Below are 23068 nucleotides of genomic sequence, written 5' to 3'. Positions count from 1 at the left end.
TGACATTAACGAGTAAAAAGCAAAAATCACATGTACGACAGCACAGAGCCTGGTAAGCCGAGCTCCGCTATTCTCAGGAGAGAAAAACTCAATAGAAAATGCCAACATGCAGAGCAATGCCAGTCTAAGGTGCCTACCACCGTAACCCGGTCAGTGCCAAGAGGCAACTAGAGGGCACAACTACTGCTTGAGCGTCCCCAGCAGTCACCAACGTTCAGAACAGCGGCAGCGTGCAGAAAGTCAGTCCTGCAATTCTGGTTACCGGTCTAAACCCTGCTGCACTGCGTCACCTTCTCCAGCACTTTGGGCGTCCGAGCGGGTTCCATGTTATGGCTTCCTTTTCCCAGTAGTGCTCCCAGATAGAAGAGGAGATGAAGCACGTAAGCCCGACCCAACCCCTGCTGATGCTCGCCAAGGCAGGCGGTCCGGGAATACCAGCATGCAGCCTGAGGACACCAGGGAAGCATGCAGACAGAAAGGGTTAATCACGCTAATGACTGAAGAGGCTCATGGGAAAATCCTCTTGAACTGTAACTGCATTTTCTCCGGCTGCATCCTGGGGACGTCAATCCATCGATGATTCTATTTAAGGATGCAACTGATGACAAGCCCCATACATCGCCGCAGAATAGGTTAGCTCCGTGTCAGCAATGGGAACAGCATTTCAAATCGTAATCTCTAAGGAGAGCGCAAAGAAAATAAAATACATACACAAAGTAAAACTTCTCTAGAAGACCACTTTTTGGAAAAGACCACCCATTAAGACCCACTTGCAAATGAATTTTGGGTGGAAGTCTCAAAGCGGTTTCACTAGATAAAAGCAGTTTGGATATTCAATAGAAGGGAGCGATTCAGGTGGACCTCCTCTGGTGCCTAGTCCGGACTGGTCCTCCGTGGCAGCCGACCTCAACTCCTGCACCAGACCACGAGAGGTCATGGCATCATGTGAGGTCTGGTGACTAGGCCTCCTGTTACACTACTGGGTCTAGGAAGCACAAGCGGTGTGGAGGACGCCAGACTAGGGCAGTGCGAATAGATCTACTCATCTCTTCATTTAAGGTACATCCCTAGAATATGCATGAATGCAGCCTCCTCTCCAGTCCCACTGCAAGGCGCCTTAGTTGGGCCAAGCCAATAAGCAGGATTGGGCTGCAATATTTCTTTAATACACGTTTCCTGGAGTTAAGGGGAATCTGTCAGCAGGTTTTTGACATCTCATCTGAAAGCAGCCGGACGTAGGCAAAGAGACCCTTAATCCAACGATGTATCATTTAGTTTACTGGGTGCAGCCGAGACACAATCAAGAGTTTTCAGCTTTAGCATGAAGCAGAGCTGAGAAAGCTGCCCCCGCCCACACATGTATGTAGACAGTGAGCTGCCTATCACAGGAGGGGGCGTGTCAGACTAGCATGCTGCTGTGTCACAAATCAAGGAGCTTGATGAGAGGCATTGCCAAAATCTGTGTTTTAACCCCAGCCTCATGCTGTCTTCAGATAACTTAGCAAAAACCTGCTGACAGATTCTCTTTAATTCTTAGGCATAGACCTTCAATACCAGATTGAAGGGGTTCCATCTCACAGCACCCCACTGCATCCCCTTCATTACTTTGTAGCAGATGTAAGGAAGCAAATTACTAATCAGCCATCACCTCACCATGTACAATTCAAAAAGCTATTTGTTTTCATGGTTCGCAGAATTTTCTAACAATTAACATCTTTAAAAAAATTCAAGCAGGAAACAAAACCCTAAAAACTAAAAAAATAAGGATTAAAAAAAGACTGACAGCTACAAAAGGCACATGGCAAACCAGGATCTCACATAGTTGCTATTTGGGCAAAAGAGAAGAAGCAGCAAAATCTGAGGTGCAAGCAAATTACACCGCCATGGTCACCAGCCTCTCCCCGCCAGACCCACATTCAGCTCTAATAGGTGGTCGGGAGCCCCATTGGAGAGGAACAAATCATACAAGCCATATAACCAATTAAAAAAAAAAGAAGGCATTGGGCCATAGGGACCAGACTAGTTCTTCAGATGCCACTGTGGTACCAGGGTGAAGCTGCTTGAGCGGCACAGTGTGCCGACTGTGTAAAACAGCCAGAAGCCGCTGCATGGAGAGCACACGGCGTCTGAGCGTCCTCCACACACAAGTCTGCAACGGATGTGTCACCCATTGATGAAGGGCAGGAAGAGCGATTCCAGCTCTGCTACATTCGTTATTAGGAGGCGAGCAGTGCCAATGTCTACAGATACCTGCCAGGACGGGGGAGAGTACCAGGAATTACAATTAGATTAATGCTTACAGGATTATTCCAGCTCCGCTCAGTTCTGTATCAGAAGATTACCTGCCACTGTGATGCCATATGTGCAGATATCTGCCAATCACACCCGGTATCTACAGACATGATGGCCTCTGTGCCGTTCACCTCCTGACGTGAAAGTGAGCAGAACTGGAATGAAACAATGATGGAAAATGGCCGTTCTTCTAACCCGTCTTCTGTCACTAAGCGCAATATTGGAGGAAAGCAAGGAAGAGGGAGCAATGGGAGCAGCAGGTAGGCAGAGACCAGGCGAGAGAATATATAATTAAAAAAAAAAAAAATCGGCAGTTTCATCAATGGGCTATTTTCATCCATTTTATCATGTGTCAGATTTCTACGTCTGCGTCACATCCATTATTATACGTCAACATGGGCAGCACGGTGGCTCAGTGGTTAGCACTGCAGCGCTGGGGTCCTGGGTTCAAATCCCACCAAGGACAACATCTGCAAGGAGTTTGTATGTTCTCCTCGTGTTTGTGTGGGTTTCCTCCGGGTTCTCCAGTTTCCGCCCACATTCCAAAGACATACGGATAGGGAATTTAGATTGTGAGCCCCAATGGGGACAGTGATGACAATGTGTGCAAACTGCAAAGCGCTGCGGAATATGTTAACGCTATATAAAAATAAAGATTATTTATCAACATTAAAAAATAAAGGTACAAGATCAAATACAGTTTCTTAGGTTAATAATGTATCCAGAAAAATCAGATGCTACACAGGTGAGTATGGGATCCGATTTGTCTTTTTTTTGCGCACCCATAGACTAGGAAATACTCGGAACAGATGTGTCTTTTTCATACGGACGGCTGCCTGCTGTGCCCAGCACCAATGTGCCAGGCTAGAAGATAGCAACAAGACAAGGGTAGGGGACGCCCATTAAATCAAATAAAAGGTCATTCTGTTGTAAAATGTGTTCTGATACATTTCATTGATCTGACCTCTAATCCCTGCAGTTCTTGTATGGAATGGCTATTTATGCGCTTGCCCACCATAGTTTTATTAAGGGGCTGTATGTCACGCAGAAGTAGCAGAGGGTATTAATTCTCCTAGACATCTAATGTATGCATTTATGGCTGGAGATGCCCCGGCACAGTCGGCGACACACGGCATGCTACTGTAGCAACATGCTCCGGCATCTGTGCTGTTCTTGGCAGTCAGCGACTAGCGCACACCCAGGAACAACAGATGTGGAGGAGCAGCCTGGGCAGTAAGGGAGCGGGCCCAGACCACACATTCCCATGTCCGTCTACACCCATAGCCGTACCCTGTTCACATGGAATTTGTAAGGACACATGGAAGATCTATTACACTGGTTTCATGTAACACACATTTATACAGCCTAGGCAAACAAGGGTTAAAATTCCAACCATAGGTGGAGGAAGACTCTGTCATTCTTTGATAGATTATACAATGTATTGTGTATGGGGGCTGCAGAAAATCCAGTGAGAAGTGATAAAAATGCAAAGAGACCACCAAACGCAAATATCCTAATGAATAAAAATGCAAAAAAAATATTCAATAAATGAACCACCCCACAAGAACCATGAGGATGCGGCTCCGGTGTATGTTTTGACAGCTGGGATGACCAGTAGAGCAGGCAGGACAGTTTATATGGAGCAGCATGGAGAATCAATTACCGGCACATTATTAATGTATGACTCCCAAGATAGAAAGATAAAACGAGCCGCAGTGCACACAGTCCAACACTAGATGGCGCTGGTGATAAAGCCAGCACAGCTACAGTGGAGGTTACTATCAGTCAAAGCCCAAAGGTAACATCAGACAATACCAGCGCCGCATTAAAGGGAACCTGTCACCCCGTTTTTTCAGATTGAGATATAAATACTGTTAAATAGGGCCTGCGCTGTGCGTTACTATAGTGTATGTAGTGTACCCTGATTCCACATGTATGCTGAGAAATACATTACCAAAGTCGCTGTTTTCGCCTGTCAATCAGGCTGGTCTGGTCAGGTGGGCGTGTTCACAGCGCTCTTTTCTTCCCCAGCTTTCCGTTGGTGGCGTAGTGGTGTGCGCATGTCCAAGGTCCGAATTCCCTGCGCCCACATGAAGACACAGCGCGCGATCTGCGCTGTCATCCCTTTCATCGGTGGGGGCGGCCATCTTCCTGGGGCCGCGCGTGCGCAGATGGAGTGCTCTGCTGCACGGGGCTTCAGGAAAATGGCCGCGGGATGCCGCGCGTGCGCACAAGAGATCGCGGCGGCCATTTTTCCAAAGCCGAGATGCAAACTCGGCTTTGGGAAAATGGCCGCCGCGGTCTCTTGTGCGCACGCGCGGCATCCCGCGGCCATTTTCCTGAAGCCCCGTGCAGCAGAGCACTCCATCTGCGCACGCGCGGCCCCAGGAAGATGGCCGCCCCCACCGATGAAAGGGATGACAGCGCAGATCGCGCGCTGTGTCTTCATGTGGGCGCAGGGAATTCGGACCTTGGACATGCGCACACCACTACGCCACCAACGGAAAGCTGGGGAAGAAAAGAGCGCTGTGAACACGCCCACCTGACCAGACCAGCCTGATTGACAGGCGAAAACAGCGACTTTGGTAATGTATTTCTCAGCATACATGGGGAATCAGGGTACACTACATACACTATAGTAACGCACAGCGCAGGCCCTATTTAACAGTATTTATAGCTCAATCTGAAAAAACGGGGTGACAGGTTCCCTTTAATATAATGAGCGGATAATAAACACACACACTTCACATAGAACACAACGGGCCCTTCTTGTTTCCATCTCACCCGAAAAGAAATGGAAGCGGAGCCTTAAAAGCATTTACTACAAACAAGTAAGAGAAAGGCTCGGGCTTGTTGTGGCCGCCAGGTCATCACAGATCGAACATTTCCATGATCACTGCACGCAAGCTGCACAAAAAGACATCACATAGCACTGACATGCTACCACGAGAAAAAAAAAAAAAAAAAACACGAACACGTCCAAAGACAGGACTTCGAGCTCAGCAGCGATCAGATCCAATGACGTCCTCCCCCAAAGACGGCGCTGCACATGCACATGAGGAGCAGCACTATGCCCATTATATGGCAGGTCGCCTGCATTCTCACCACTTTTCTAATCTGCTGGCTCTATCTGACCTGGTCTCACCCAGAGGGTTACATCTAGCTGCAATGGGGGCAAGTGCCGGCCTGATACATAGATTTTTTTTGCGTTGGAGGTCATGGTTGCCCCCTCTGGGCTGAGCACCCTGATCCACACATCTTACCTAGACCGGTAGGTAGGTAGGTGTGTGTATAAGGTCTTCTATACACTGCACATACAGACACAAGGGATCCTGCTCTCTGTCTGCAGCAGCATGGGAGACATTATACATCAGTACTGCACTGTGTAACTGTGAATCCCACTCTGGAGTGAGTCAAATTAGTTGCATGAAGCTGCAGCAGGACCTGCCCTGTCTCCCACTCCACTGATGGAACCTTGCTTCTCCCTTCCCCTCTCCATGCAGTTCAATAGGCTGGGTAACCTGACAGATTTGAGACAGTGTTTCAGAGAGTGGATAGTGAGTTTAGGAGGCAGGAGAAGTAGTGGCTCATAAGTGGAGAAAGGAGCGGATTTCTCTGATAAGATGCATTACAGAGTTTCATATATCTCCTTGTACTTTGATTTGGGCAAAGTTTGATAAAATGACAGCGACCATGTAAATCAAAGGGGAAAACCTTTGGCAAATATGTGATCAGCACAACACAGACCCTGCGGGGTTAACTTATAGCACTTTCTATGTTGGTTGGACAGATTTACCACCAATCATTACTATAAAAGTTAAAAAGACAACGCAAGAGGATGAAGGCCCCAATTAGGATCACAGATCTTTATTATTGGGGACTTCAGAGAAATATATGGACACGTCAAGCAGAAGTGGAGGGGATCTCGGATGCATCATGGGCACAGCACACTGACCAGGACAGGCTGTACGTGGCGGCTTTCACTTTATTTTGGGTGTTTAGGAGTAAAATAGATTTTATTTTATTTTGTTTTCTACTCCAGTCCTGTTATCCATCCCGAAATAGCTACCATGTATACAAAAAATGACAACATACTATGTAGGATATTAAAATCAGACTGACGGTACAATATTACAGAACATCTGGAGAAAATGTCTGATGGGCAACGCACCTGGCACAGAGTAATCCTAATGCTGCATATACAGTTAATGGGACCATACTCGGGACTACAGGACAGGAGGAGGACTTGGCTATTCTGGGTACAGCAGCCGCAAAAGCAAACAAGATTTTAGGGAGTATAAAAGAGAAAATCCAGCAATCCCAACAATTTTACTCACTGATATACCACCACAAATTCCATAGCGCTTTACAGACATTATAAATCCCTGGTGAGGCCACATCTACAATATGGGATCCCAACTGGAAAAAGGATTTCCAGAAGAGTCAGATCAAAGGCGACAACTGGATTATTACAAGGGATGGAAGGTCTCATGAGAGGTTGGAAAGGAAGAGCTTATGTAGCATAGAAAAAAGAAGCCTCAGAGGGGATCTCATTGACCAGGGGGCACTCATTACGGGTGGAAGAAAGGCGATTCCCGCAGCTAAATAGGAAAGGATTCTTTACAGTTAGAGCAGTCAGACACTGCAATGCCGACCACTGCAAAGGGCTGGACCATTTCCTCAGTACACAACATTGTGGGTCATAGACAATTTAGTGACAAAATGTATAATTGATAGAGAAAGGTTGCACTTGATGGACCTGGGTATATTTCAAACTATGTAACATACGCTGAATGCATTTTTATTTTATTTTCTAGAGCAGTATTATATAGAAGAGCTGTGTAATCATCATCAGTATCACTGAAGGAGGAGAAGGTAAGTTATAGCCTCCATTGTAATAAATGACTCTGCCACACAGGGGTTGGTAGATCGTGAAGGGAAGACCCCCACAGTGACATCCATATGCCATATTAGCTCATACAGACAGGGGTCACCGTTATCTAAAATGGACTGGAAATTCAAAATTATACACAAATGTGTTGCCTGCCCTAAAAAAAAAAACAAAACAATAAATCCCATTTTGTAAAGCGACATTTGGCTGCTATATTACACTACAACAGCAGCATGAATGGAAGTTGTGACGTTGCATTGTGTACAGCTAGGTCAGGGGGCACCATGAAGGATTAATGCGCCATTTCTCTTACACAGTGAGCCCTTTAAAGGGAACCTGTCAGAAGGATTTTACATAAGGCACTACTTAAGTGCTTGTCCCCAAATAAAAACATTTTTTTAAGCGATCCTATATAGCAGACGTGAGAAATCTAGTGGAGGCCATATGCAAATCAGGGTGGAAGTGCATGGGGGTGTGTCCATGTGCTTGGAAGAAGACACTCCCCACATGCACTCCCAGTATGATCTGCATATGGCAGCTACACTACACTATTTCTGAAGAACAGGATATCTGATCTTTACAAAAAGCGGTCAGTTTTATGGGGGGGACAAGAGTCTCCGCAGCCACGTCATGACTTCCATGTGTAGAAACCTGCTGACAGGTGCCCTTTAAACACCACAAATGAGTAACGTTCTGAACTTTGGCTATTAAATGAAGTATTCCGTGAATCTGCTAAAGACCATTGCACGGCATCGTACAAATCGAGGACTAGTTTCTGTTCCCAGGTGAACACAAGAGACGCTGCTGTACACTATTGTCTCCTTAAAAATCACAATCTCGACACGAGTCACAAGGGCCTTTTCCTTCCGCATGCAGTGCAGCAATGCTCCTTGCACCCCATTGTGCTCCTCAGGATGATCATTAATTATCAATCACATTTACTGGGACCTGGTGAGTCCATGATGGAAACCTGACTCCCTATAGTCAATGAGGTCCATTAGGTGCCACTGGTGACAGCCATGTGCCGGACCCCGCATGTATGAAGCATCCCCCTCTGCCACATTGGGTCCCACCGCTCCGCACGTCTACATCTGGATTACCGCTCACCCCCATTCACTTACTGGTACAGCAGCCAGTAATAGTATAGGTGCACAGTGCAGCGGAAAAATCAAAGTGACCTATCTAAATTAAGGTTTTTCATGTTCAAGGGTTTTTTTTTTGTATTTTTTCTTTTAATAAAAGATAAATCTTCTATTCTAGACTGCTACTTGTTGTTCTTTCAGGAGCCACATGTACATTAGCAGCAATAGATGGGCGCAGACTTTTTTTTTTTTTTTTAAATTGAAGCATCTAATGAGCGTGTGCAAAGGTCATTGTAATTGGGAGGAGGCAGCTGTGACGCATCGCCTACTGTGATTGGTGGCCTCTTAGCTGTAGTACAGGTATTACTCGTCATTGGATTCATGTCTGTGAAGAAAAGACTTCTGTAAAGAACAGGAAGTATGAGATCGTCCAAGTGTGAAAATTGAACGATTTCTGTCTTTTGTTTTGCAATACAGATAAGGAAAAAAACAAAAACATCTAAACATAAAAACCCAATTCCTTCATGATGTAAGGTATTACTTTAAAACAGCTGACTGACGGGAGTGAGGAGCCGACAGATTAATAGGAATGGCCAATCAGGAGGATAAGATATAATTTAAGAACCAGGATAACCCCCTTAATTAAGCATTTCCAGTATCCGGGTGTGCAGCCGTCACCCCAGCCCTGTATATGGTAACAAGTGGGGGAATTTCGGGATTATCCTGTGACATATACACTGTACGCCACGGCTCCCGACTCCTCTGCTCGCAGGCTGGTCTTAGCACTGGAGTGTTATAGTGTCGGTCTTGGAGATGGAAGTCAGTCAGGATCAGACGTTCAGGACGAAAGCCGATTAAGCAGCGCAGTCAGATGGGAGGATGACGCACGAGCTGGAGACGGCAAATATGTGTCGTCCGGAGGGTCCTCACAGGAACAAGCGGCTCAGAAAACCAGAGGCTTCTAATGTCTGTACCTGACCCAGATAACGTGTGAATCGACTCCTCGCTCCTGGGATCTCGCACGCCGAGCTTTACATAGACAGCTCAGAGACGTTTTAAAAGGGGCGAAGCTCGGCATTCGATGGTGTAATAGTGGGCCACATACATGGCTGGTTGGAGATGGTACCGGTGCTCTAGGACCCGATCACATCACTTTCAGGTCTTAAAAAAAAAAAATATATATATATATATATACACACACACACACACACACACACACCAGGCATCTTGTGCCATGTATCCACCTGTGCGGGCACCGTCATCCATACCTGGCCCCAGTAAGTGAGTGCGCCCTATGACCGACCCTATGCCGAGCATGTGTCATCTCTACAGACGCAGCAGCACGTGTCCTCCGACACTCAGAGGCACATGGTCCGTGAGTCATAGGAGGGTAAACCCTGGATCCGCAGGAAATCACGTCCTTGCCCGGCTGCGGGAGCAAACTCTTCACTTTACACCCTTTCCAGATTACACACACTGCATTATTCAGAGCCGGAATATAATCCAACAACAATGGACGGAGGAAAGATCTGACTAGTAAAACAGGAATGTTGTCAACTCATCGCAAGGGGAAATCCTACAGCTACAACATGGAGAGGGAAAACCAAGGCCAGTACTCCCCCTGAACACCATTGTGGCCGGGTCATGGACATTACACACCTACAGATTGGTGCTCACCCAAAACCACGCAGCAGCATCAGTGCCAGCTGTAGGGGACGTCACATCCAGCGCTCGGACTTGGGTTATGCCTACCACGGTCTACCACGTTTCATCCACTGCCTCAACATGGGGTAAAACACAAGGTGAACATAGCCTTATCCTGCAGCCATCTTGTCCTGGAGTAGCTGAACTCCAAAACGTAAAGTGGTTCTGTAATTGAATAAGAGCCCTACAGAGCGGATATCGCCCACCTTCCATGCCACAATGCAGACAACAATATAAACTACCTAGTTATCCTCAATGGGGAAAATGGCCACACAGTGCCAGGAGGAAGGCGAGAGGAATGAGTACATGCTCCAGAATGGCTATATTATGGGGAACATACAAATACTGGGTAGAAGAGACGTGTCACAAGTAGATACAGGAGAAGCGGTCTGGGGTACGATGCACAGAGGGGTCCCCAGGGGTCATCCTGGTAAATGTGTGTACCTGGAATAGGCAAGCGGCTGGGGGGATTACACAGATTAGGAAGGCTAATACACGAGTGTCCCTGCAACCTTCTCGGGTCGGAGATACGCCCCTGCCGTGCGCGCTGCCTCTGCCCCGCACATATTAGTCCAGTTCCATCGATGTTTGATCGCCCACTGGGATTTCTGGCTGTATGAAAAGCAGCCAACACGTATCCATGTGATCAGGGGAAACGGGTGGAACGTGAGGCCCGGATCTCCCAGCGCTGGTGTAACAGGTGCCCACTTCATTAAAAAAAAGCACGCGCCTCTATTTCTCCTTTCATTTGTGAGAAGTAATTTATTAATAAAAATCTTTTTTTTTTCTATGAAATGTAATGGTTTCCCATCCGACATGATAAAATAACAGTTTTATAAAATTTCCCCAAAAATTAATGTCTACAAAATACTTCCCTGACATGTCCAGATTTCTACAATGGCACCCGGGAATTATGGGAAAGCAGGAATGGGACCAGCTACATCAATTAACTGCCTTCGATCACATTTTAAAGGGACAGTCCAAACCTTTTTTTTTATTAAGACAAACTAGGGTAATAAGAAACAGAGAAATAGTCGCCTCTTGTCACACCTGTGGATCCAGCGCAGGCCACCCCGGGGGATGGTGCAGGCTCCAGAAGAGAGAATTGTGAGGTCTAGATGTCACATGACCGCTGAGGCCTGCGATTGGCTGAAGTGGTCAGGTGACTTATGATGCCCGATTGTAGTCATCTAACTGGTGCTGTGGTCCTGTGACATCTGGGCAGCACGGTAATGGCTTGTGGAGTGCAGCACCGGAGCAGAATGCACCGAATCCCTGGTGGGGAGAGGAGGAGAGTGTCTACAATCGTTATTTTATCATAGTCCTTGCCTTTTGAAATAAAAAAAAATGCAATAATGGATAACTCCTTTAAGACTTAATTCAGACTGTCTAAAAATTAGACAGTAAATCTGTTCCATCGTGTAATAGTGGTATCTCACATACAAAGGTCAATGTGCATCCAAACAAGGACTTTGTCCATCAGGATCGGGAAAGGAAACGTCTCCCATGGAGCGACGTGGTGATGTCGTGCAAGACTTCGGCCTCCCGTGTGTACCCCACCCGCTGACACGGCAGGAGACCACGTCCACAGTCGCTTGTTCTTCCTGATACAAGACGGTGCTGTGTAACACTAGATTGTGTGTATAGCTGGCGACTCGGGGCCGTCACAAGCTGCAGATCTGTAGGGTATCGATTGCTGACATTTTAGAAAGCATTTGCTCCATTACTGAAGTCTCCGCTGTGTATGGTGCAGGATGACATCGGAGATTGCAGATCAATAGTTCTCATGTGTTTGTTTAGAAAAGAGACCAAGTAAGGACATGGCGAGACATAATGACTTCCTGCCACCGAGAGGAGCCGAGAGGCAGGGAGAGGACACAGCGCTGGGCCTAAGGCACGCCGCCCGTTCTGCACCGGGTCTATGGCATCTCTCCCGTCTGCAGCTTTAGGCCTCATGCACATAGCTCTGCTCCATAACAGATCCACTGACGGGGAAAAAAAAAAAATGTTCGTTTTTTGGTAGAAAAATAAATTTAACGCCCCTGAAAGAATTAAAAATGAAATGTAAAAATAGTTGTTGAATTGCACTGACCTGACAAAACCATGTTTCCAGATCAAACCGGTAGTGTAAGATAATACGACATCTGTCAGGCAGATCCCACCTGAAACCTGCCTGAAAATGTACTAAAAAAAAATAACCCATCAAAAACAACGAACACATGCAGAACAACGTCAAAATGGCTTGCTGTGCGTATGCTTCGTCTTTTACCATTTCTTTCAACCACTTCAGGCTTTAAAAGACGCAAAACGGCTAATGGAAGTGGCTGGTCCGTTCTTCTGCTTGGAAGACCAAACTAGCTTTGGCGTTTTCCTATAGGAAAAATGAGGCCCTGAGAATACACCCTTAAGGAAAAAAATAAAAAAAATTTTTTAAAAAAATTAAAAACTATGGTGGAAATGTGCATTTTTCATCATTTCACCACACCTGGAATTTCTGGCCGTTGTTCAGTAGATTGCATGGTAAAGTGTATGGTGTCCTTCAAAACTACAAGCCTTTGTAAGACTAGGCTGGGGTGTAAGGGGTAACGTGTCTCCTTATGGAGAGTGACATACCAGCTCTGGCTTGTCAGGGTAAGGAGGCTTATTCGCCGTGCAATGCTCCTCTGGGAAATATAATATGCAAATTGCCTCTTCAGAGACGAAGAGGACTTAACTCTTATAGCGCCACCTGTTGGAAGTAGCAATCCTACAAGTCACAATCATGACTTAACGAGTCGTGCAATATATCTTTTGATAAAAGCCAAATCAGTATCTCAATTCGCAGACACGGTGTTTTGGGCTGTTGGCCCTCGTCAGTGCGAAGCATGAGAACTAATTTGGCTAGGTGAGAAGCTCTGGACTGGGGTGTAAGGGGTAACTTTTCTCCTTATGGAGAGTGACATACCAGCTCTGGCTTGTCAAGGTAAGGAGGCTTATTCGCCGTGCAAGGGTTGATTGTGACTTGAATAAGCCTCCTTACCTTGACAAGCCAGAGCTGGTATGTCACTCTCCATAAGGAGAAATGTTACCCCTTAGACCCCAGTCCAGAGCCTCTCACCTAGCCAAATTAGTTCTCATGCATCACACTGATGAGGGCCAACAGCCTGAAACACTGTCTGCGAATTGAGATACTGATTTGGCTTTTAACCTAAGTCATATTGCACCGTTAAAGGGTTGATTGTGACTTGTAGGATCGCTACTTCCAACAGGTGGCACTATAGAGTTTAAGTCCTCTTTTTCTCTGAAGAGGCAATTTGCATATAAGACTAGGCTGAAAGACTAAGTGTCAAAATATAATTTGGCCTTGGTGGGTAGGGGGTGAAAGACGAGGTCTCTGAAGAGAATTTGCCATTGTCCCGGTAGTGGCCGCTGTGGGGTAAATGCATTATAGGGCGGATATTAAATGGGCATTTATATAATATATGAAGGGAGTAGTGATTGTTCGCAGCTCTCCAGTATAGTGAGGGGGTCCCACACTGCCTCGTTTATATGGCCTGATGGGAGAGCCACTACAGCTTATCAGAATGGCCCTTTGAGGAAGCCCCTGCCAAACGCGCGTTGGGGCTGTCTGTCTAGTGTCCTACTTAGACCTACATGGGTTAGAATCAATCCTTCATGGTTTAGACTGGTATATTGTCACTTTTTAGATCCAACTCAGTTTTTGACTATATATTTATGGCCACACTTTGACACTTGTCAATAACAGGTCACAAAACTACTATACCATGACAACGGACCATATCCGCAATTTGGGATACAAATGTTATGCTCTTTCAGGAACATGATTCCCCCCGATTAATATACTATTAAAGTAGCGACCCTTGACATTTTTTTTTACCAGAGTCCTTTATGGCCCATCAGAAATATATCAAGTTGCATAGGTTGAAAAAAAAAGACTGAGGTCCATCAAGTCCAACCTTTCTCCACCAATTGTACATTTCATCACTATCAATAGTTCAGAACAAGCAGTGAATAAAAGGAGTTGTGTAGGGTCTGGAATGGGGAAAACTGAACAGGCCATTTTGTAGAATACTCGCTAGTCCTCAAAGCGGCAAGGTCTGAACGTCCTGCTCTACAGGCCAGCAAGCCAAGGACATCAAAGCTTAAAGGGGTTGCCCCTTTAAAAAAAAAAAAAACTTCCGCTATACATAAATAAAACAAAAATAAAAATCATAAATAAAAATGTTATTTTAAATGTAATTAAAAAAAAGCCCACTAAACCAACATTACTTACCCTCCCTGGGACCAATGCAGTGTCTCCACAGCTGCTGTGACCTCAGTGGCTTATGTGGTCTACACAGGCAGAGGCACGGAGAGCTCAGTGACTGGCTGCAGCGCTGTTGATGTGATGTCAGCGTTGCAGAGACTGGCAGTAGCAGGGTCTCAGAGCTGGACCTGGGGACAGTGAGTAGTACTTTGCTTTTTTTTAATACCCACAGCTTATAGAAGCAAGCTTTCTCAACCCCATTAAATATAACATGACACATCTGCAATGCCTGCATGGTAATAAAACTCAGAAATCCACCTTTTCTCCGCACTGCCCTTGTCTCTGTGGGTAACAAGGACGCTGTCTGGGACGGTTCGCCCACAAGGCCGCCTGCTGCTATGGATCGGCGGTGTCCCGGACTCCTGGTAACGCAGGCTTCTCCTATCTAATCCCCAGCAGTCTATCCTGCTCATCCAGTCTGCAGAGCCTTGGGACGGGAGCCAAGACTGCTCTTTTTAGACACAAGTTTACACGAAGCTCATGAATAGAAATCAGTCTGAAAGCAAAGTCCACAAGGATCTCTTGTTGTTTCCAAGAGGGCGGAAGAGAAAAAAAAATAAAAAAAATATCAGGGATTGTTGTGTCCAACATCTTGTATCACTACGTGACCATTCACTGCGGAGGCAGAAACCCGCGGCCGCCTCCTTTCATCCATCATTAACACATTAAATCCTATGTATCTTCTGAAGTGTTAATACGCCATCGAGTACAATACTTGACCAAAACATTATCCCAGTCCTATAGGCCGCAGGTCAAGCCTTGCACCGCCTCATGCCTTCACAGCCATTGTACTGACAAGCCTAGAAAACACAGAACAATGGGCCCCGTATAGCGGAGCCGTCACCCAGCTCTGCCCTATGGGATCTACACCGGGGGTCACATGGTAAATTACTTTATGGAGTCCCGTCATCAGACAACACATGAGAACTATGCTAGTGGCCATTTACAGCCGCTTCTCCTGATTGCGGACTATTACAAAGAGTTTGCACATTCCCAGTCCCTTAGAAGTGAATGGATTGAGGGTATGTGTTTTCACCACCTTTCAGGTATACAGGGCAGACAGATCGCCACTATGTCAGTCCCATAGAAGTGAATGGATTGAGGGTAGTCGTGTGTCCAGCTCCTTTCCGGTATATAGGGCAGACATAGATCGCCACTATGTCAGTCCCATAGAAGTGAATGGATTGAGGGTAGTCGTGTGTCCAGCTCCTTTCCGGTATATAGGGCAGACATAGATCGCCACTATGTCAGTCCCATAGAAGTGAATGGATTGAGGGTAGTCGTGTGTCCAGCTCCTTTCCGGTATATAGGGCAGACATAGATCGCCACTATGTCAGTCCCATAGAAGTGAATGGATTGAGGGTAGTCGTGTGTCCAGCTCCTTTCTGGTATATAGGGCAGACATAGATCGCCATTATGTCAGTCCCATAGAAGTCAATGGATTGAGGGTAGTCATGTGTCCAGCTCCTTTCAGGTATACAGGGCAGACATAGATTGCCACTTTATCAGTCCCATAGAAGTGAATGGAACAGTGGTCCAGCATACACGCCAGCGCTCCACTCACACAGGCGAGTTGGCTACCTTCATTCTTTAGTTCAGTGGGGTCTTCCCAGCCATCAAACATCTAAACACTGATGAAAAAGCACGGTTTTCTACCAGACACCATATGCCACTTCAAGGTCCACCTTCAGTATTGAAGCTCAGCAGCACCATTAAATGGAGTGTGAGAGCTGCAATACCACACACGCCCACGAACAAGTGTGGCGCCGTATCTACAACAAAGCAGCGATATCACATATTTAACAATCATTGACCACCTCAACCTGTTGGAACTTTAATCCGCCGTGCTCATAACATGTAGCTCTGTTAAATGCTGTGCAAAGAATCCCTCACCCCCTTCTGGATCAGATATTTTGGTTTTTTTCGTGGCAGCACTGGACAACCTTACGGCGGTCAGCCCCCTCACTGCTCATGACAATGGCCAGCTTTACTCAGCTTCTGCTGCGCAACTTTTCAAAGGAGTCAAAATTTATCAAAAAAAGTCCTAATTTCTACATAAAAGCACAGGAATGAGAATGCCCCTAATTCAGGACATTGGGATCTGGCTTTCATCAATTACACAATTCTTGTTTAGAGTTTGCAGATAATATTGCAGCTTAGTTTAGAACCACCATAAGATTGCAGGTCCCCCCTCGAGCCCGACAGAAGCCAATACTAATCTGTATAAATGGTGGCTAGCCTTTCAGTTTGGAGACTGGCTAGAGTTGGGGCAATACAGGCCCTGGTCTATGGGCTTAGTGATCTGTGGCTGCTGGACCGGAGCCTTGAGGACCACTTCCTATCTCCAGGAAATCCATGGCTCCTCTTTTGACCTGCCAGCTTGATGTAACCGCATCAATACAGAAAGATGCACGTGTCACCAGGCCAGCTAATCAAAAGAAGTGCTGCAGCTGCCGGGTGGCAGGAGGTGGTTCTCAGGGCTCCCGTCCAGCGCCCACAGATCTCTAAAGTGACTGATGGACCGGTGAATCAAATTGCATTAATTCTTGCGCTGACTGATTCCAAAAGCAGAAGAAATAAAATCCTTTTATCACCTACAGTATTAGTTAGAAATAATGATGAGTGAATGTGCTAGGATAAGGTGTTCTGCTCGGGTGATAACCGGGTGTATTCAGAGTCCCCGCAGCTGTTTGACGGCTGCAACACATGCAGGGACGGCCTAAGGCTATGTTAGCGTTGCGTCGGGGGCAGCCGCGGCGACGCATGCGTCATGCGCCCCTATATTTAATATGGGGGGCGCATGGACATGCGTTGCTCTTGCGTTTTGTGACGCATGCGTCACTGACGCAACTGTCAGGGCGCAGAGGACGCTGCATGTTGCAGTTTTTTCTGCCCCAAAAATCATGAAAGAAAATGAACGCATGCATCACAAAATGCTGCGTTGTGCATGCGTTCACATTTGCGTTGTGCGTTGCGTCGACGACGCTGCACCGCACAATGCAAATGTGAACTTAGCTTTACAGATAATCCATACATGTGCTGCAGCTGTCAAACAGCCATGAGACGTGCAGCCACGAGGGCGAATTCTCCGAGCACGCCGGAGACCGTGTTCGCACCCGAGCATGACACCTTATCCCAGCACATTCGCTTCATCACTAGTTAGAGACAAATCAAACTAGTGATCCTGTGATCTGCACCCACCGGCCACTCCGGCAGACGGGAAGGAGGCCTCCAGCTTGTTACATGTATTATGTGCAGGCTTACCTTGTGCTGCTCAATGGCATCGATCCAGCTCTGCCGGTGCTCCGGGTCCTGGGCGCGCAGGTACCACACGCTGTCATTAACACTGATGTCAAAACGGCATTCATCAAATTCATGGGGCTGAAAAAAACAAAATATGAAGAAATAAGGCACCAATCCCACCATAAATCAGCTCTACTGCTAAGTAGACGAGCGTTAGGGCTGATGTCTACTCACAATAGAAACCTTTCCGGTAGTGTTCATTAAAAAACCACTGGACAGAAATGTGCGACTGCGGCCACGTAAGTAACACCCGAACTACACGTGTAATTACGTGTGCTGTAATTCACACACAAGTATGTCACCATGTCCGGAGGCTACCAGCACAGGGGATACGGGAGCAATCTTGCTGACGTTCGGCCCGATCTTGAATGAAGTGGAGGTGCACATGATCAACCTCTGCTCCATTCATTGTCTATAGGACTGCGTGCGACAGCAGAGACATATAATTGGCCATTTACAGAAGTCTCTAACAATTTCTGGCTCGGATACAGTGCGTGGCTGATTCAACATCATTTAAGACGGTCTCCACTTTCTGATCGCTGGGGAAAGTAAAATCCAACTCCTAGCCAATGGATAAGGGCTAGCTGTTTTTTTCAGGAATAACTCTTATTCCGCTGACAGCTGTCTCCTAAGTCCCTGAGGGAATGCTCGGCCAAGTCTTCTATGGGGAGAGCGCAGTAAGTCACGGATATAAGGATCAGAAAACAAAAATAAAACAGTCATCTGTGGGGAAGAATCAGGAGGCCCCGCACATACACATTAGATGGCCAGTTAATAATGATGAAAAGGAATGATAATCTGACCGAGAACAAGGTAGCCAACAGTTACACAGCAAGGGGGAAAGGTCTTTAAAAAACCCAGAGGGGGAAAAAAAAAAAAAGGGCACACACCCCTTCTCAATTCCCATGTTCCCCCTTGTAAAATACACACCTATACTCCCCTCTGATGCCATTCCAGCAGTATCAGCACTGACTCCCCCAGTGATTGCATGACATTGGCCTCAGGGATTGCGTGACATTATCAGTGCTGGCTTCACTTCAATGCCTTAGGATGAATCACATACATGAGAACAGCTGTTTCATTTCCTCCAGATGGATGCAATTCGTCTGAAGCCGGGGAGAGTGAAGGCAGCAGTGATTAGCAGCAGAGGTTGCGTGATCCCTTGGAGAGCCAGTGTAGCCACCATTGCAAATGGTAACAGCATCAGAGGCAAGTAAAAGTGTTATAGGAGGGGAAACATGCATTGAAAAGGGGATGTCAGCAGTGGACAACCCCTTCAATATCTGCAACCTTCATTATTTCCATACAGTAAAGAAAAAGGTATACCGATCAATACAGGTCGAAGAGACACCTGAATAGGGGGCTATGAATAAAAAGTCCTCAATGACCACAGGTAGCACTCGTCAGCTGCCAAGCAACAAAACTGACACATTACAGGTAGTGAGGAGCGATTGGGCTTGTATAAGGTGTTACCTGGGCATCTTGGGCGTGCTTGAATATGTTAGGGTCCCCGCAGCTGCATGATTCGAGGCGGTTAGACAGCGGTAACACAAGCAGGGACGGCCGAACAGTCACAAAACATGCAGCTGCGCGGACAGACATATTCGAGCATGCCCAAGATGCTTGGAGAACACCTGGGGCCGGGATGTGCGGCTGTCAGCAGCCGTACCGGAGGTCAGACCTCACTCCTCAGACTGATGGTCTACAGCAGGGATACAGTAAACCGCTCAGTACGACCGGCCCATAAGTGGGTGAGGTGGCCATGACCACTGGTCCTAGGTTGTAGAGGAAATGATACCTGCAGAGACTTGTTTTTTGCTGGACCCAGATTGTATTAAAATTCAAGTCTGTTCTGCGCAGAAGGGTCCAGCTGACAAGGGAGATGAATGCCAGTGTTGTTGGCAGAGCTGGCGAGGAGCCTTTCTTTGAAGTTTCCACCAGGGCATGATGTCAGGCTTTTGGCAGCTTGGCATCGGTAGCGGCGGCACTACATACAGAAGAACGCCACAACATCCAAACTGCTAACACAAACATTACCAGTAGCAACACAGGGACATCGCGGCGGGATCATTAAGAAAACCGTTCCATCATTCACTGAATAGCTGAGGTTATAGAAAAGGAAAACAAGGGAGGCCGACACTGCAGGGAGCGAGAATGTGTGAGGAGACCCAGCTCCTCGGCCTCCAGCACAGAACGTCCCTGGACTAGGCTGGGGGCGATGGGTGACGCTTTCTCCTGGACTAGGCTGGGGGCGATGGGTGACGCTTTCTCCTGGATTAGGCTGGGGGCGATGGGTGCCGCTTTCTCCTGGATTAGGCTGGGGGCGATGGGTGACGCTTTCTCCTGGATTAGGCTGGGGGCGATGGGTGCCGCTTTCTCCTGGATTAGGCTGGGGGCGATGGGTGCCGCTTTCTCCTGGATTAGGCTGGGGGCGATGGGTGACGCTTTCTCCTGGATTAGGCTGGGGGCGATGGGTGACGCTTTCCCCTGGATTAGGCTGGGGGCGATGGGTGACGCTTTCCCCTGGATTAGGCTGGGGGCGATGGGTGACGCTTTCTCCTGGATTAGGCTGGGGGCGATGGGTGACGCTTTCTCCTGGATTAGGCTGGGGGCGATGGGTGACGCTTTCCCCTGGATTAGGCTGGGGGCGATGGGTGACGCTTTCTCCTGGATTAGGCTGGGGGCGATGGGTGACGCTTTCTCCTGGATTAGGCTGGGGGCGATGGGTGACGCTTTCTCCTGGATTAGGCTGGGGGCGATGGGTGACGCTTTCTCCTGGATTAGGCTGGGGGCGATGGGTGACGCTTTCTCCTGGATTAGGCTGGGGGCGATGGGTGACGCTTTCTCCTGGATTAGGCTGGGGGCGATGGGTGACGCTTTCTCCTGGATTAGGCTGGGGGCGATGGGTGACGCTTTCTCCTGGATTAGGCTGGGGGCGATGGGTGACGCTTTCTCCTGGATTAGGCTGGGGGCGATGGGTGACGCTTTCTCCTGGATTAGGCTGGGGGCGATGGGTGCCGCTTTCTCCTGGATTAGGCTGGGGGCGATGGGTGACGCTTTCTCCTGGATTAGGCTGGGGGCGATGGGTGCCGCTTTCTCCTGGATTAGGCTGGGGGCGATGGGTGCCGCTTTCTCCTGGATTAGGCTGGGGGCGATGGGTGACGCTTTCTCCTGGATTAGGCTGGGGGCGATGGGTGACGCTTTCCCCTGGATTAGGCTGGGGGCGATGGGTGACGCTTTCTCCTGGATTAGGCTGGGGGCGATGGGTGACGCTTTCTCCTGGATTAGGCTGGGGGCGATGGGTGACGCTTTCTCCTGGATTAGGCTGGGGGCGATGGGTGACGCTTTCCCCTGGATTAGGCTGGGGGCGATGGGTGACGCTTTCTCCTGGATTAGGCTGGGGGCGATGGGTGACGCTTTCTCCTGGATTAGGCTGGGGGCGATGGGTGACGCTTTCTCCTGGATTAGGCTGGGGGCGATGGGTGCCGCTTTCTCCTGGATTAGGCTGGGGGCGATGGGTGACGCTTTCTCCTGGATTAGGCTGGGGGCGATGGGTGCCGCTTTCTCCTGGATTAGGCTGGGGGCGATGGGTGCCGCTTTCTCCTGGATTAGGCTGGGGGCGATGGGTGACGCTTTCTCCTGGATTAGGCTGGGGGCGATGGGTGACGCTTTCCCCTGGATTAGGCTGGGGGCGATGGGTGACGCTTTCTCCTGGATTAGGCTGGGGGCGATGGGTGACGCTTTCTCCTGGATTAGGCTGGGGGCGATGGGTGACGCTTTCTCCTGGATTAGGCTGGGGGCGATGGGTGACGCTTTCTCCTGGATTAGGCTGGGGGCGATGGGTGACGCTTTCCCCTGGATTAGGCTGGGGGCGATGGGTGACGCTTTCTCCTGGATTAGGCTGGGGGCGATGGGTGACGCTTTCTCCTGGATTAGGCTGGGGGCGATGGGTGACGCCTTCTCCTGGATTAGGCTGGGGGCGATGGGTGACGCTTTCTCCTGGATTAGGCTGGGGGCGATGGGTGACTCTTTCCCCTGGATTAGGCTGGGGGCGATGGGTGCCGCCTTCTCCTGGATTAGGCTGGGGGCGATGGGTGACGCTTTCCCCTGGATTAGGCTGGGGGCGATGGGTGACGCTTTCTCCTGGATTAGGCTGGGGGCGATGGGTGACGCTTTCCCCTGGATTAGGCTGGGGGCGATGGGTGACGCTTTCCCCTGGATTAGGCTGGGGGCGATGGGTGACGCCTTCTCCTGGATTAGGCTGGGGGCGATGGGTGACTCTTTCCCCTGGATTAGGCTGGGGGCGATGGGTGCCGCCTTCTCCTGGATTAGGCTGGGGGCGATGGGTGACGCTTTCCCCTGGATTAGGCTGGGGGCGATGGGTGACGCTTTCCCCTGGATTAGGCTGGGGGCGATGGGTGACGCTTTCTCCTGGATTAGGCTGGGGGCGATGGGTGACTCTTTCCCCTGGATTAGGCTGGGGGCGATGGGTGCCGCCTTCTCCTGGATTAGGCTGGGGGCGATGGGTGACGCTTTCCCCTGGATTAGGCTGGGGGCGATGCGTGACGCTTTCTCCTGGATTAGGCTGGGGGCGATGGGTGACGCTTTCTCCTGGATTAGGCTGGGGGCGATGGGTGACGCTTTCTCCTGGATTAGGCTGGGGGCGATGGGTGACGCTTTCTCCTGGATTAGGCTGGGGGCGATGGGTGACGCTTTCTCCTGGATTAGGCTGGGGGCGATGGGTGACGCTTTCTCCTGGATTAGGCTGGGGGCGATGGGTGACGCTTTCTCCTGGATTAGGCTGGGGGCGACGCTTTCTCCTGGACTAGGCTGGGGGCGATGGGTGACGCTTTCTCCTGGATTAGGCTGGGGGCGATGGGTGACGCTTTCTCCTGGACTAGGCTGGGGGCGATGGGTGACACTTTCTCCTGGACTAGGTGGGGGCGATGGGTGACACTTTCTCCTGGATTAGGCTGGGGGCGATGGGTGACGCTTTCTCCTGGATTAGGCTGGGGGCGATGGGTGACGCTTTCTCCTGGATTAGGCTGGGGGCGATGGGTGACGCTTTCTCCTGGATTAGGCTGGGGGCGATGGGTGACGCTTTCTCCTGGATTAGGCTGGGGGCGATGGCTGACGCTTTCTCCTGGATTAGGCTGGGGGCGATGGGTGACGCTTTCTCCTGGATTAGGCTGGGGGCGATGGCTGACGCTTTCTCCTGGACTAGGCTGGGGGCGATGGGTGACGCTTTCTCCTGGATTAGGCTGGGGGCGATGGGTGACGCTTTCTCCTGGACTAGGCTGGGGGCGATGGCTGACGCTTTCTCCTGGATTAGGCTGGGGGCGATGGGTGACGCTTTCTCCTGGATTAGGCTGGGGGCGATGGGTGACGCTTTCCCCTGGATTAGGCTGGGGGCGATGGCTGACGCTTTCTCCTGGATTAGGCTGGGGGCGATGGGTGACGCCTTCTCCTGGATTAGGCTGGGGGCGATGG

The 23068-nt window shown here is 49.0% G+C and overlaps 1 protein-coding gene across 3 annotated transcripts in view; it reads right to left on the bottom strand.

Annotated features, from left to right (window-relative positions):
• CERT1 (ceramide transporter 1) overlaps positions 1–23068 on the bottom strand; it is a 76470-nt gene that overhangs the window by 28494 nt on the left and 24908 nt on the right. For all 3 annotated transcript variants that reach the window (XM_069750244.1, XM_069750235.1, XM_069750252.1), the window contains exon 3: positions 17540–17656. In XM_069750244.1, coding sequence (XP_069606345.1) covers positions 17540–17656 — 117 coding nt within the window. The remainder of the gene's footprint in view (positions 1–17539; positions 17657–23068) is intronic.

This window comes from Ranitomeya imitator, chromosome 1, assembly GCF_032444005.1.
Source record: "Ranitomeya imitator isolate aRanImi1 chromosome 1, aRanImi1.pri, whole genome shotgun sequence".
Taxonomy (NCBI): domain Eukaryota; kingdom Metazoa; phylum Chordata; class Amphibia; order Anura; family Dendrobatidae; genus Ranitomeya; species Ranitomeya imitator.
This window is presented reverse-complemented; position numbering and strand designations above follow the sequence as displayed.